The sequence below is a fragment of the Ostrea edulis genome, chromosome 2 (genome assembly GCF_947568905.1).
Source record: "Ostrea edulis chromosome 2, xbOstEdul1.1, whole genome shotgun sequence".
NCBI classification, from domain to species: Eukaryota; Metazoa; Mollusca; class Bivalvia; order Ostreida; family Ostreidae; genus Ostrea; species Ostrea edulis.
This window is the reverse complement of record NC_079165.1, coordinates 54640915-54658062: the sequence shown is the minus strand read 5'-3', so window position 1 is coordinate 54658062 and position 17148 is coordinate 54640915. Positions and strand designations below refer to the sequence as shown.

The 17148-nt window shown below is 34.5% G+C and overlaps 1 protein-coding gene across 1 annotated transcript in view; it reads left to right on the top strand.

The window, feature by feature from the left end:
* Nucleotides 1–17148, top strand: part of LOC125679298 (protein SDA1 homolog) — a 62339-nt gene that overhangs the window by 12822 nt on the left and 32369 nt on the right. The window contains exons 3-7 of the mRNA XM_056154455.1: nucleotides 2012–2110; nucleotides 4703–4885; nucleotides 7368–7433; nucleotides 15008–15100; nucleotides 16596–16667. Of these exons, the coding sequence (XP_056010430.1) occupies nucleotides 2012–2110; nucleotides 4703–4885; nucleotides 7368–7433; nucleotides 15008–15100; nucleotides 16596–16667 (513 nt within the window). The remainder of the gene's footprint in view (nucleotides 1–2011; nucleotides 2111–4702; nucleotides 4886–7367; nucleotides 7434–15007; nucleotides 15101–16595; nucleotides 16668–17148) is intronic.

The window sequence follows — 17148 nt, the reverse complement described above, 5'->3', positions numbered from 1 at the left end:
TCTACACCAAGTTTTAATCCAATTTCGAACACTGGTTTGCAATGAAATTTTATACATAAACTCCCTATGACTTGAAGAATATACCCCTATTGATTTTGATGTCAAGGTCAGAAATTCCTATATTACATAAAATGGTTTCCAGATAACTTTAATTTCCTCCAAGCTTGTGCGAGATGATGAATCTCTATAACATAAAGACCTCTATTGATTTTGAGATCAAAGGTTGAAGGTCAAGGTTACAATTTGTATAAGGCAATATAAAGTTTCATACTGTAAAACTAGTCCTCCCCCTTCTTTACAACTGGTGACTGTTCACTTTTAAGAGCAAGAGTTTATGTTTTTAAAAGAAAAATAATAAAGTTTTAACATAAATTAAAAGTTTAAACATGCCGATCAACATTGTAATCAAACTGATGAAGTCTTTAACGAAAACCTACAGACCAGAATTTCTTTTTTACGAAATTGATGAGAGAGTTACAAACAAAAGCGGACAAATCGGAAGCTGCCCTCTTTCTGAAGTTGAAAGTTAAATCAGCATGGAAATTATTTTCGTTTACAATCTTTCATCGAAAATGGTGATAATTGATGCTAAGCAACAATAAAAGTTGTGACTTAATTCACTATAATGCATTTATAAACAATTTAGGTCTACTTTCTGTAAATTTGTATGAGTGTGTGTGTGTTTACCATGTGTAATTGCTCTCTCTCCCCAGCTGTATAGGACTTACTGTGTAGATGTGCATATTGGCAGTTTGTCAGTGCAACTCCTCTGAAACCACTGAGCAGAACATCATGTAACTTTGTATTTAATATATTATTATACCTCTGACAGTATGAGAATTCTGTGTAACGCATAATCTGATTGGTTTAGACAGTCACGTGCCAGGTATGATAAAACTTCTTATCTCCCTCTCAAACATCATATCTCCTCATCATATTTCACCCCATCGGCAACCCCATGCATTTTCCATAAATTTTACATCAAGGTAGACGTAGTTTATTTTGATGTCACAATAAGTCCGAGTCATTGTGCTTTCATAGTTCGTAAGGTACAAAATATGCAGGTCTCTGATACACAGTTAAATCACCTGATTTTAGTTGATACAAAAACAAGCAAGGAAATCAGCATTCAAGGAGAATAGAAATACAAAAACTAGTTATCATATCACTGACTGTATGTTTATACCCTCTAATAAGTTGACAGCGCTGTGTTACCGTTAAGCTACATACAATGTATAGATGAGCGGACTCCAATTTCAAATGCATTTTTGTAGTTTGCTTTTTTTTCAGTATAATAAACAATTTATCGCGTGAATGTCCGGGAGATATGAAGATTTATTAACTCAAGAAAAATCAATATTCCCTTCGAGCATTGCCCCTGAGGAATATGATTTTTCTTGGGTGAATAAATCGTCATATCTCCTTCACTGTCAAGCAATAAATGTATAAACATACTATGTAGATGCCCATATTCACAGGAAATTCTGATTTGATTTTTTTCTGGGAATTATTCCTCTTTTGAACATTGAAATAAACAATATTGTGCAACTTACGTGAAACTCGTTTTCAAGCCACATGTGATTAAAATATTTTTATTAGTATTTTACACAATTAACATATCTAAACAATATTGCATATGACTTGAGTAGTGCCATTTACTGTATATGAGTGAAAATAGTACGATATAGCACAGAGGCATAAGACTTTGTTGTATTTTATGCATAGCATTGCCATTCATTATGTGTAGTATAATGTCATTCATTGGGGGGGGGGGGGGGGGGGGGGGGGGGGGGGGGGGGGGGCATGGGGTATGTGAGGTTGCTCACTTTTTCTTTCAGTTGTTAGATATCTGACCTAAAATTGACAAGAAACTTTGGAGCTACATTTCATTTGTAATTTAAAAATTCCATGATATTTATTTGTTGATTTTCATCTTGGATAAATTTTACAATTGTAGTGATAGAGTGATTATTGCATGAAATGGGATCTGAATATTTTATCATTTGGTTAGGTGGCACCTTGTTACCCAGTGGAAGCTGCTCAATTTCCAGAACACTTGAGAGATTTACTTAATCAACATGGTGACGGATTAGATAGGAGCATGAGAATGGTAGGAACATTTAGAATCAACTCTCTCCTATACATTTTTGCATAAAATAATCAGATGTAATATACGTACTAGTAAGCAAAATATATTGACAGTTTTGAAACTTAAATGTTGAGAAATCTTTCACATGTGTTTATTGTACAGTTATTGAGTGGTGTGTACTGTACAGTTATTGAGGTATGTGTACTGTACAGTTATTGAGGTGTGTGTACTGTACAGTTATTGAGTGGTGTGTACTGTACAGTTATTGAGTGGTGTGTACTGTACAGTTATTGAGCGGTGTGTACTGTACAGTTATTGAGCGGTGTGTACTGTACAGTTATTGAGGGATGTGTACTGTACAGTTATTGAGTGGTGTGTACTGTACAGTTATTGAGTGGTGTGTACTGTACAGTTATTGAGTGGTGTGTACTGTACAGTTATTGAGTGGTGTGTACTGTACAGTTATTGAGCGGTGTGTACTGTACAGTTATTGAGCGGTGTGTACTGTACAGTTATTGAGTGGTGTGTACTGTACAGTTATTGAGGGATGTGTACTGTACAGTTATTGAGGGATGTGTACTGTACAGTTATTGAGGGATGTGTTCTGTACAGTTATTGAGCGGTGTGTACTGTACAGTTATTGAGTGATGTGTACTGTACAGTTATTGAGGGATGTGTTCTGTACAGTTATTGAGCAGTGTGTACTGTACAGTTATTGAGGGATATGTACTGTACAGTTATTGAGTGGTGTGTACTATACAGTTATTGAGTGATGTGTACTGTACAGTTATTGAGTGGTGTGTACTGTACAGTTATTGAGGGATGTGTACTATACAGTTATTGAGTGGTGTGTACTGTACAGTTATTGAGGTATGTGTACTGTACAGTTATTGAGTGGTATGTACTGTACAGTTATTGAAGAATATGTACTGTACAGTTATTGAGTGGTGTGTACTATACAGTTATTGAGTGATGTGTACTGTATAGTTATTGAGTGATGTGTACTAGACAGTTATTGAGTGGTATGTACTGTACAGTTATTGAAGGGTGTGTTCTGTACAGTTATTGAGCAGTGTGTACTGTACAGTTATTGAGTGGTGTGTACTGTACAGTTATTGAGTGGTGTGTACTATACAGTTATTGAGTGATGTGTACTATACAGTTATTGAGTGGTGTGTACTGTACAGTTATTGAGGGATGTGTACTGTACAGTTATTGAGGTATGTGTACTGTACAGTTATTGAGTGGTGTGTACTGTACAGTTATTGAGTGGTATGTACTGTACAGTTATTGAAGAATATGTACTGTACAGTTATTGAGTGGTGTGTACTATACAGTTATTGAGTGATGTGTACTGTATAGTTATTGAGTGATGTGTACTAGACAGTTATTGAGTAGTATGTACTGTACAGTTATTGAAGGGTGTGTTCTGTACAGTTATTGAGCAGTGTGTACTGTACAGTTATTGAGTGGTGTGTACTATACAGTTATTGAGTGATGTGTACTGTACAATTATTGAGTGATGTGTACTGTACAGTTATTGAGTGATGTGTACTGTACAGTTATTGAGTGGTGTGTACTGTACAGTTATTGAGTGGTGTGTACTATACAGTTATTGAGTGATGTGTACTGTACAATTATTGAGTGGTGTGTACTATACAGTTATTGAGTGATGTGTACTGTACAATTATTGAGTGATGTGTACTGTACAGTTATTGAGTGGTGTGTACTGTACAGTTATTGAGTGGTGTGTACTGTACAGTTATTGAGTGGTGTGTACTGTACAGTTATTGAGGTATGTGTACTGTACAGTTATTGAGCGGTGTGTACTGTACAGTTATTGAGCGGTGTGTACTGTACAGTTATTGAGGGATGTGTACTGTACAGTTATTGAGTGGTGTGTACTGTACAGTTATTGAGCGGTGTGTACTGTACAGTTATTGAGCGGTGTGTACTGTACAGTTATTGAGCAGTGTGTACTGTACAGTTATTGAGTGGTGTGTACTGTACAGTTATTGAGGGGTGTGTACTGTACAGTTATTGAGGGGTGTGTACTGTACAGTTATTGAGGGGTGTGTACTGTACAGTTATTGAGGGGTGTGTACTGTACAGTTATTGAGGGGTGTGTACTGTACAGTTATTGAGGGGTGTGTACTGTACAGTTATTGAGGGATGTGTACTGTACAGTTATTGAGTGGTGTGTACTGTACAGTTATTGAGGGATGTGTACTGTACATTTATTGAGGGATGTGTACTGTACAGTTATTGAGGGATGTGTACTGTACAGTTATTGAGTGATGTGTACTGTACAGTTATTGAGTGATGTGTACTGTACAGTTATTGAGTGGTGTGTACTGTACAGTTATTGAGTGGTGTGTACTATACAGTTATTGAATGATGTGTACTGTACAATTATTGAGTGATGTGTACTGTACAATTATTGAGGGGTGTGTACTGTACAGTTATTGAGTGATGTGTACTGTATAGTTATTGAGTGGTGTGTACTGGAGTTGTTGAGGGGTACTGTACAGTTGAGTAGTTTAGATCAGTTGTTTAGATTAGTTTGGTTTCAGTAAGCCACTTAATCTATAACATCATTTTTATTTATTTCAGGCTTTTTGTAAGGCTTTGATTCTACTGCGGAATAAGAATATGCTACCAGCTAGCGGCATACTAGAGCTGTTTTTCAAACTCTTTCGTTGTCAGGATAAACTTTTGCGGAAGATGCTATACACTTACATTGTAAATGACATTAAAAATATCAACAGGAAACACAAAAATGCCAAACTGAACTCGGTAAGAGATATGGAAGTATTTTTCTTTTGTGTTTTTAGCTCATTGGGCTGAATGTCCAGAGAGCTATTGTCATGATCATGGTGTCGATGACAGTATCACACTTTCAGGGAAAAGTTATCAAGGAGGATAGAGTTTTGATATTTCACATTTATATTTTTCATGACCAAGCCTTTCATTTGGTACCAAGACTTTTGACCTCTTGACCTTGCTCTTGACCTACTTTTCAAAAACTTTAACCTTGGATATATATCTTTTGAACTGAGGGGGATAGGTTAATTAGAGTCGCGCTTCGCTGCAAGCTACATTGTCTTCTGACAACTCTTGTTCATTTTGCAGTAATTAGTATTCGTAATGAACTGCAAGTCAAACTTGCCATAGTGGGGACGTCCCCTTTATTCAGAGATCACCTTTTTAATGTGGTCATTTATTTCCTTCCAATGAAAATTCCTATAAAACTTAACTCTATATAGTGGTCATCTGCTTAACGTTGTCAGCAGTCATTCCATAACAAACTGCCATTCTACCCAGCCTATAGTCAACATTTTTGACTTGACATTTTGAGCATGTTTTCATATTCAAACTTAAACTCCGTGCTCTAAATTGTACTCATACTCAACAGTCAAGGTTATAAATCTTCAATAAAATCATTCTCATACTCAAAGGAAGTACATGCTCAAGTTTTTTTGAGTATGCTTCGGAGCTTGCTCAGAGTCGTACTCAAAACAAACATGGCCGCACATAGATGATGATCGATAAGCATTAAGAAAGCATGTTAATTGTATCAGATATTTATATGTATTACCATATAGAGATAAGATAGAAATAAATTTATGAGTTTATGGTGCTACAAATCTCATCCCATCCCTCCCATTTCCCGGTTGATTTCATCTTCGATCCCCTCCCTACACATCTCCAAACAACTCTCCCTCCTTCTTCACAACACACTGAATGAAGGTTATTGAGATTTACTGGAATCACCATATCTCTCCGAACAGCTGAACCCCATAACGGTTGCCAAACTCTATAAAAAAGTTGTTCTACCATCGGTTCTTTATGGATGCGAGCTATGGTGCGATCTTCGGGCAAAAGACATTAAGTCACTTAACACATTCCAACATTTCGTCGCAAAATATGTTATGGGACTGCCCCAACATACTAGATCAGACATGTGCGAAAGCCTTCTAGGTCTCCTACCAATTACAGCAGAGATCGACATCAAGAAATTGCAATTCTTTGGTCGTCTCTGTGAACTCAACACAACATACCTTACAAAGCGTATATTCATCATCCGTTTGTTTTCCTACTTGTTCAATCCCAGCATTATGGGTTTATTCAGGACATCACTCTCATACTGTTGAAATACAACCTGTATCGCGTGTTAACCGAGTACCTTGCAAATGGATTCTTCCCCAACAAGTCACAGTGGAAAATATCTGTGAAATCTTCCGTCATATCGTTTCACTCTTCATCTAGACGCAACTGAATGCTTGCCGACCCTGACTTCGTTCAATTTAACATTCTCTGCGCAGACAAACCACCTAAACATCTATGGGTTATTCTTGATAATATTCAAGGCATTGTTCTGTGTAAATTCATTGTGAAACTATGGACCCTCCTAAACACACCACCGGAATCGTGTTGTCTCTGCAAAAAGTTTTACGAACGTGTTCGAACACATTACTACAGTCTGCCCTGAAACATCCCTGTATCGCAATGCCTGGTGGGAAACTGTGATTGAGGACTACGACATCTCACTAGGCGCTGAGTTATCAGGACTGTTGCAAAATGATTTATATTTGTTTCTTCTCGGTGCGAGAGGCTTAACTACCTCACTCTCGGACTATGACTCCCCAGGACTCCATCTTTTTAACTTTCTATTTATAAAAGATGTGGCAGCGGCGTATTACAGAAAGACAACAGCGTCCTCATAATGTTCCATGTAGCCCCTGTGCATTAACTCTATTGCAAACTTACGTGCAAATGTATTTGTATTTAACCTGATATTCCTTACATTATGTTTATTTTCATATTATCTTTTGCCCATATGTACAAATTAGCACTTATTTAAAGCTACATATTTTGATTTTGTATCGCATGAATCTCCATTGGGAGGAAATAAAGAAAAAATGAATAATGCAGTGGTATTAGTCCCATTAGGACAGTTCTAGTTATTGTCTTCCACTCAATAAATTACCGATAAAATGTTAAAACTTTTAATAATACAATTTAGTCCTCTGAATAAATTAAAATGCTAAAATTTTTAGTTTCATATAATAATACACGTAGCATTTCATAATTTACATGTGTTATATTCATGTAGTATGTTGCAAAACACAGATCTGCCATAAACTGGAATAGATTTCTTTAGGGAAAGTGAACCTCTATCAGGAGGTCACCTCTCTATAAAGGTCACTTTGATTGGTTCCCACAGGTGACTGTTTTATACAGGTTTGACTGTAATCTGTTCCATTATTATATTCAGACACTTCAGAGCTTCATGTATACCATGATGAAAGACAATAATCCAGTTGCTGCAAAGATGTCCCTGGTGAGTATCAGGAGAATACTGTGTATATGTACTGGGAAGTTTTTCCCCATTTTGAATCCCCCCCCCCCCCAATCCTCTGGCAATAGGTAGGGAATATGAACTTGGGTCTGTTTGTATGTAACATCTTGCTTTCCAGATGAAATGTCAAAGATTTTGGCTTGAGCATTGAAACTTGAACATTGAAGCTATGACTAAAGAATAACCCTTGTTATTTTCTTGGTCAAATGTCATGTCTATAGATTAAAAAAAAAAAAATTGGTTTACTGAGGAGAGGAAGTCCCGAGTTGGACATATACAGAAAGAACAAATAAAGGGAATTAAACAACATCAGTCAGATTTTACAAACATTTCAAAAAAATACATAAAATGTGAAGTAATTCAATTTATCAAATGGTCTACTTTTTTTTTCATGTCCATTTGTTTCTTATTAAGAGAAGCTGTCAGTAACCATTGAGAATTGTCTTTAAAAAAAGTGGAAAGTGCAAAAATCACAAATCTGAACGAAACTCTCACACTTTTGTGTATGTTGATAGTAAATGTTAAAAAAGTGAAAATTACTGGAACCATGCATCACGTTTCCATGGCAACGGACTGTACCCACAGTTAGATTATTAGATGTTGAATTTTTAATCTTTTCACAAATATTTCTAAAAAAACAATTTCCCAACAATGTACAGTGAATGGAAATTCAAGAAAGCACTTTGATTATTGTACCTGTGATTAAAAAAATGTGTATTTTCTTGCTTATTCTTAAAAATAAGTCATAAATTAAGGTTAAAAAGAACATTTATGACTTCTTTTCAGACCCTATTTTCTCTGAAATGCATCAGGGCTTACATTTTAAAATTCTACATGCTGTTTTTAAGACAGCTATTTATACTACCAATATAGTGAATAAAAACAGTTAAACAATTTACCCTTTTTTGTAAAAACCTCCAAAAAACTCTACACTAGTGCCTACTATTTTACACAATTATTATCCCCCTTGATGCAAACTCTCTAGAATTAAAGGAAGAAATGAATGAATATCACTTAGCAGACATCATAAAAAATTCTGGATGGTCATTAAGGAATTCATTTAACAGGAAATTTGGAAGGTGAGTGATATAGAGATTTGCCTATTTTTCTGTAAATTAAATTTTATATGTTAGTTAATAGTGAAGTTAGAATCCATGTAATCATTCCAAATTCATACATATAGCTGTCTCAATGACAGATAGTAAATTTATAGTAAACACCGTTAAATAAGATTCGAAGTATATCTATTGTAGAACACTTGTTTCTCTTTAAAAAAAACAACAACAAAGATCCCTAACAGAAATATCTAAATCATTTTCTACACTCAATCAGTATCAATGCTGACGTCACACTTTCACCTCATATTGTGTCATACTCAACATGCATTGTGACGCACTTTTTGTGTATTCAAAGTACAGTAAAACTCGAATATAGGGAACACGGATATAGCGAAATTACAGCTATAGCGAAGTGAAAACGATTTCCCCGGCAAATTTTTTATATATTCTATATAAAAATCTGTGTTTATAACGAACACGGATATAGCGAATTTACGGATATAACGAAGTAATTTCCTATTCCCCTTGAATTAAAAATGAACGTAAAAATCACCTTTTATAACGAATTTATTGTTTTCATTTTAAACTCCTTGTGATTTTTAACAATCGTTTTCCATTGACATAAAGGATCCACACTTATTACAAAATTTATGTTTGTATTTTTTCAAAAAAGGTTGTTAACGCAAAACGATACTTACACATACGTTTAGGAAATATATTGTCGTTAATTAAATTTGAAGTTTGATTGCATTTTTTTTTATCGTACACTCCTTTATTTGTGTAAAGCAACAAGTAAATGTCAATTGCAATAGACTGTACATGTATGTATTGTGCACATTTTTTTTTGACATTTCTCTCTCGACATGTTCTTGCATGACTTGATAATCCATCAAGATAAGTTATCATATATAAATCAACGTGTATATTTTTTGTATAAATATATTTCTCCTCGAAAATATATAGGCTTCATTTCTTTTAAAGATAATACAAACGCAATTATATCGATTGCTGCTTTCTTAGAGAACTGATATATGTAGAACAAATCAGTTTTATAACGAATTCATTATATTTGAATTATTAATTCGCTATAAACGTATAGCGAATTACGCTTATAGCGAATTTTTATAGAGGGTCCCCAGAAATTCGCTATATCAGAGTTTTACTGTATTTCATTCTCACTGAAATAATTTATCTTCTATCAAATGGTCAATGTAATTTCTATTTTAATGCAATTCGTATTTCAAAATATTGTATACATAACGATGTGGATTGTTGTTCTGATGAGAAGGTAGAGAGAGGAGGAGGGGTGGGGGGGGGGGGGGGGTTTGTTGGTAGATCCTCTAACAAATATCCCATTCCTATATATCATTATTTGGCTATGAGTATAGCACACACGTTTTCCAATTACAAATTCTGTAATTCATATATATTAGACCACATCCATATTTTAAATGTAATAAAACAATACACTTCATAGAGATTTCGATATAGAAATACTTGAGACCTACTTATTCCAACATCTTACATGTATGTATCAATTATGTTCTATGACCTTGCTATGTACATTTTCCCATAGTTGATACTTTTTAAGAGTATATTATTCATAAAGTAGCATTGTGTTTATCTAAACATGAGTTTGAAAAATAAATTTGTAAAGTTTTGAAAATATAATCTTGTGATTCATTTAACTTTCCTGAGATTTATATCTATTTCCTGATATTTCTTTATTCTATATCAACTTTGCATATAGACCTCTATTCAATTTATCTTCCTGATCATATGGAAGTAATAATTGATAGTAATGCACTGCAAGCATCCATCAAACAAACTTAATTAATATATGTGTGGAACTCTCTCTCTCTCTCTCTCTCTCTCTCTCTCTCTCTCTCTCTCTATATATATATATATATATATGAACCATAATATATATAAACCACAGCAATACGTGATTTTTAAAAAAAAAAATACACAGGTTGGTTAGTAGATAAAGATATATACATGTTTAAATCAAATCCATATGTAGTTTAGGTCAACTGATTAAATATGAAGGTCATTGGTTAATGTATGTGACCTTGAGATTGTAGGACAAGGTCATTTACAAGTTTCAATAGAATTTAGCATGTCATTAGAAAGTAATTGGTGCACCCAGAAGGCAAATGTTCTTGACCTAAATTACATCATTAGCCTAGTAATTAGATAGATTTTCGAAAATGTAGCTGAACATTTAAAAAAAATGATTGTTTTTGGTCAGGTCAGTAGCAAAAAACTAAAAGTTGTTTAACTGATTTTATTTTTTTTGAATAAAAATCTAACTTTTGTTATTTCTTTCTATATGAAAGACCTTGCCTGATTGTGTTGCATTTCTGAAAAAAGTTAGCTCAAAAATCTATTGTTTTATTGAATTTTTGACTGTATACAATGCAAGGTATGTTGCTTGCCATGGCAACCATTTTTTGCTGAGATATTTAAATTTCTTATTTCAAAAGAATTTTCTACAAGCCTTTTTCATTTACCTTAAACTAAAAAAATATGCATGTTATTATCTTATTAATTGTATTTATTTTGGACTTTAAAGAGGTATATTTCACTGTTTTTTCAAGGACTTTGTCCTTGTTACCATGGTAACAACAGTGATCAATAACTCTGTGTTATTTGAGTTTAAGTGACTCACACATGCGTTTTCAATGATTTTATCAATAACACTGCATAAAATTGTAGAATTTTTCAATAATTTTTTTTTTTGCACTTTTCAAAAAATTCTCCATGATTACTGATAGCTTCTCTTAAGAAGGAATACTACACCAGAGAAATTTGATGTGTATCAAAAGTGGAGGATATGTACAACAATATTTTGAAATTGAAAACTTTCAAATTCCCTTTATTTAGTCAAAAAACGCAGTTTTAGTAGAAAGTAATCTGAAATAAATTAAAAACCCTCCTGTACTCTAACCAGAGTCACTCAGGTGACCTATTGCTGTCATCGTTGCATGTTAACAATGAATATTTCAAACTTCTTTATGATACCCTTGCAATTCTTTTCAAATTTGGTATGAAGCATCTTTAGGACAAAGAGGACATAAATTGTAAATTTCAGGACTCTTGCACCCATGGGGCTTTAGGGGCAGGACAAAAACTGCCAAAAATTGATCAATACCCTTCCAATTCATTTCAAATTTGGTATGTAGCATCTTTAGGACAAAGAGAACATGAATTGTAAAATTCAGGACCCTTGCACTCCTAAGGACTTAGAGGCAGGGCAAAAACTGCCAAAAATTTATTAATTTTCAAGAATCTTTTTGTCTACAATTGCACATCTGTAAGAAAAACTAAATCCATAGTGATGTAGAACAGGAAAGCCTCTATCAAAGTTGCAAATTTCATGATCCTCAGGGTAGAAGTTCTGACTCCAGGTTGGGCTTAAGTTAGCATATAGTGTTTATGTGTTGTAAAACATTTAAATAACATCTGCTTTTGATACTAAATTGAAAGTAAATGAAGGAGCAGAGAGACCTTTACCAAAGTTGTATTTTTTGTGATCTCAGGGGTAGGGGTGTGACGATATCCTTTCTAGCCGATCCGATACGTATCACAATACTTGACACACGATAGGATACATATCGCAATACTTTGCATATTAATAAAAAGTAGAAAAAAGGATTTCAAATTTATTCAGTTCAAAACAAAACAAAAAATACCACTTGGTTCAGCTTGCTACTTCAGTAGAATAAAATAAATATCACAATGCTCCAAACATCTTGCAAATAACTTGTCTTATCGATGTTTCTTGCAATGTTTTCCCTTTCGTAAACTGGCAAGCCAAACCTCTCACATACCCCTGACTTGCTTCCAGTTGGTTTTGTTAACGTCATGTAGTCCACCACCTTGTTGTGTTGTTCTACTTTCATTTTCTGTTAGACAGACTAAAAATTCCTGACTTGTGATATTTTTGGAAAACGCTATGATGGGTATCATCATTTAGTAGACATGAATATTGATCCATATATAGCCAAGATGAGTATCACGATGCATCGGCGCACTGATGGATTGTCCCACCTCCACCCAGGGGTAGGGGTTTTGATACCAGGGTGGTGGCCAACATGGTCATGATGATTAAAGGTCTTTATCATTTCAAAGATTTCTTCTTTAATTTTGCTGGCACTGTATAAAAACTAAATGGAAATTTAGGAAAAACGGAAAGGGATGTACCAAAATTTAGAATTTTGCAACGTACCTTAGGGGTTCTGATTCTATATGGCAGGTCTAAAATAGTCATATAGTGTTGATGTAACATATATTATGATTTGTAAAGTCTTTCCTCAATATGGGCACTTTTGGGGGTATTTTTGTTTTTTATAAAAACGCATCTTGTTTATACTACTGTTGAATATTAGAATTTGGCTTACATAATTTTAATTTCATAGCGATACTTGTAATTAATACTCAGGTGAACGATAAGGCTTCTGGGTCTCTTGTTTCCTTTTAGATTTTGTAATTATGTGCTATCTCACAGAGACTACTGCAGAGTTTAGGAGAGGTTACATTGAAATCATCATTCTTTTTGTCTGTCTGTGTGGATATGATTTTGTTTAGCCAATTTTTATGGGCATGGATTTCCCTGAAAATTTGAACACTCATTATGACACCATCAGTAACGATAAATATTGAGGTCAAAGGAATTTAGTGTATCCAGTAACTGTTATGAAGGTGAAACATGAATAATATGGCAAATCTGTCTTTCTGGTCATCACCATTTAAAATATGCCCGTATATGGATGAGCCCCACGGGAGGTATAAGTCTCATAGGACAGTCCCAAGTTTTTATATGTCCATCTTTAGACGGGACGTATTATGGTACAGCGATGTCTGTACGTCCATCCGTCTGTCCGTTCGGGGTTTTCTCTTTATAATTTCATTTCCCTTTCACATATCATGCTGAAACTTGCTGTGTAACTTCTTTGTGGGTCACTCTAGATCATACTGCAATTTTGATCCATTTCGACCTTTTTCCAGGAGTTTTGCTCCTTTATTTGGAAATAATTATTATATGGAGGGTACATAATTTGTCCGCCCTACTCCTCCCACAGTTTTCAAGTGAGAGCCTTCTTATTTTGTGGAGTGTTTGTATGGGTATTGAAGATGATGTACATGTGGGATGGATTTTGATTTTCTACAATTTTTGAGAAAATTACAGGTTGTTGAACTTAGTCTATTTGGAAATTAATATTCTATGGAGGGTACATAATTTGTCCACCCTACTCCTCCCACAGTTTTCAAGTGAGGGCCTTCTTATTTTGTGGAGTGTTTGTATGGGTATTGAAGATGTGCATGTGGGATGGATTTTGATATTCTACAATTTTTGAGAAAATTACAGGTTGTTGAACCTTTTTAGTCTATTTGGAATTTAATATTCTATGGAGGGTACATAATTTGTCTGCCAAACTCCTCCCACAGTTTTCAAGTGAGGACCTTCTTATTTTGTAGAGTGTTTGTATAGGTACTGAAGATGTGCATGTGGGATGGATTTTAATTTTCTACAATTTTTGAGAAAATTACAGGTTGTTGAACTTGTCTATTTTGAAATTAATATTCTATAGAGGGTACATAATTTGTCTGCCCAACTCCTCCCACAGTTTTCAAGTGAGGACCATCTTATTTTGTGGAGTGTTTGTATGGGTATTGAAGATATATGCATCTGGGGAAGGATTTTGATTTTCTTCCATTTTTGAAAAAAATTACAGGTTGTTGAACTTAGTCCATTTTGAGGAAGTCTCAATTTTTAAGCTAAGACCCTTTGTTCATATGAAAGTTTGTCACAGCCTCATGATGGCTGATACTACCTGAAGCAAAGTTATACAAATTATAGCACAAGAAATACACCCTATGTAAGCATTTCACGGGTGTATTATGTACCGTTTGCGGTACTCTTGTTATAATTAACACAGTTATTAAAATACTAAAAGCCCTTCTCTTAATATTGAAAATCTTTTATTATAATAAATTTAATCTCAATATTAGAATGATCCTTAGATTATGTAAAATTGAAATAACTTCTCATAAGAAAAATTTGAATTGCATCTTGTGTTAGTGAGTTTTTGAAATTCCATTTGTAATTCTTTAAATCAGGGTGATTTATCTTCCATGGGTTCAATTTTTCTACCTTTAGCTTATTTTTATGCCCCCTTTGAAAAAGAGGAGGAATATTGGTTTGCACCTTTCAGTCAGTCTGTCAGTTGGTAGACAACAAGTAGCCCGCTCAATGTCTCATGAATCCTTTGCTCGACATCAAACTTTGAATACTGGTACCCCATAAGAAGTAGATGACCCTATTGATTTTTAGGTCAGGGGTCAAACTACTTCAAAAATATAATTTTGAAAATATTGTCTGCTCAATAATGGACACCTTACTTGGTACACTGCTTCTATGGTTTTCTTTGTACAGTCATATCATCAGAAAGAAATCGGCAATTATTTATTTATCATAAATGAATTTGTTTTCAGGATGTTATGAAAGAGCTGTATAGACGAAACATATGGAATGACGCTAAGACAGTGAATGCCATTGCCACTGCTTGTTTCTCCAAAGTCACCAAGGTAAACTTCATTCTACAACTGCTTTTTACAGGGACTGTGTATGAAAACAGCTTAAGAGACTGTGTATGAAAACAGCCTTTTTTGAGCCCCATAAAACTCAAAATTTTGAGAAAGACCAAAGCTCTATCACAAATGTGTACTGGAAAGAAATCTATGGAATGAACATCAAGTTTATCCTGTGTTCAGTGTTACCTAGAACAAGAGGCCCATGTGCCGCAGTGCTGACCTGTCAGTCAACTTGATCCAGAGCTGCTGTTCTTCAGAAGATTTTAAACCTTTTTATATCCAGAAATACTTTGAACCCATACTATGAGCCCACCTAAGCCAAACAGGGTCATGACTTAACACAACTTGAATCCTCACAACTTAGGGATGCCTTATATTCATGCATCATTCAATATTTTATCCACGATTTTAGCATCACCCTAACCTCATGGTCATATTTTGTTTAGATGAGAAAAGATTCAAATTTCCCTATTACTTTCTCATGTAAAACTTTTGAATCTCCTTTTCTTAATTGACATGTTTTTTGAAGATTTTATCTGTAGATTTAAAAAAGGTTTACAAATAATGTTTTCAATTTTCTGAAATATTCTTTTATTGAAAAATATAGAATGTCGATCTAAGTTGTTTATGCATGTTTTATTAGATATTCATGTCATGCATCAAATCACAATGAAATTTGGATTCTAGAATATCCTATTTGCAAACAAAACACCCTTTTTATCATTCCGTAAAAAATCACACAAAAAATCATATAAAATAATTGAGAGCTTGCATCGCTCTTTCGATAGTGACATCAATCTTCTTAAGAGATGTTTTAACGAGCCATTAAATAAAATTTTGGTGTAATGAGCTACCTTAAGCCATTATTATTGATCAGAACACCTGGAACCAGTGTGTGACAGACAGAAGTGTTTTTTTGGTAGTTGTGATCAACAGAGCGGTGAATTGAAGCCTGACATCGAATTTTACCTAACTGTACTGTCAATAGAGCAGCAAATTATCCTGACTTTGAGACAAAGCAGGTGATTTTAAAGCGTAGGGTGAGATAACCGGGGCATTTGAAATTTCCAGGTTCAAGATGCCAAGGTTTATTTTAATCATTTATATAGTAAATTTCGTCAAGACTGCACAGTTGCCTTGAGATATCTTGGGTATTCCAGATATCGGTGTTCGAGATACCAAAGTTTAACTGTACATGGAAACATTTTTGAAAATACTGGCGTTAGCTTAAACATTTTGTACTTTTAAAGTCTGAAGAAATTTTGTAGAATGGGCTCCAATGTTGAATGTTGTCAAAACAGAATGAATTTTTGGTACGAAATATTTGCTGATATGGATAATGAATTTTTGTTATGGAACATTGCTGATGTAGGCAAATATCACTGCAGTTTTTCAATAATTTTTTTCGAGGTCATGCAGGGTTGTTGTTGTTAGTTGATGTATCATGAGTGTGGTTTCTTAATGTACATTACTAAATATCTCAATGCAGGTGTTGGTGGCAGCTCTGAAGTTTTTCTTGGGTCACGAAGATGGTGAGAAAGAGGAATCAGACAGTGAAGAGGTAATATAGGACATAGATCTCCACAGATTGGAGATTTCTAGTACTACCCGTACATGTTGTATGTTTTTGTAATGTGATGGAAATTGCATTATACTCCTGTAACATAACACAGGTCTTGCTTTTGGGTAAATGATTTCATTGATTGCATCACTGAGAAACAGTGAGAATAGAAAACACAGAGACAAGAGTGTATTTTATGATTTTCAGAATACTTCATTGTCCAAAAAATTCCTGAATGATTTAAGTGCATCGTGATTCCCAGCAGGGCATCGCCCCTGACAAAGTCCAAGATGAATGTAAAATAGCAGCAAGGTATCGCCGCTGACAAAGTTCCAAGATGAATGTATAATAGCAGCAGGGTATCGCCCCTGACAAAATTCCAAGATGAATGTAAAATAGCAGCAGGGTATCTCCCCTGACAAAGTCCAAGATGAAAGTGAAATAGCAGCAGGGTATCGCCCCTGACAAAGTTCCAAGATGA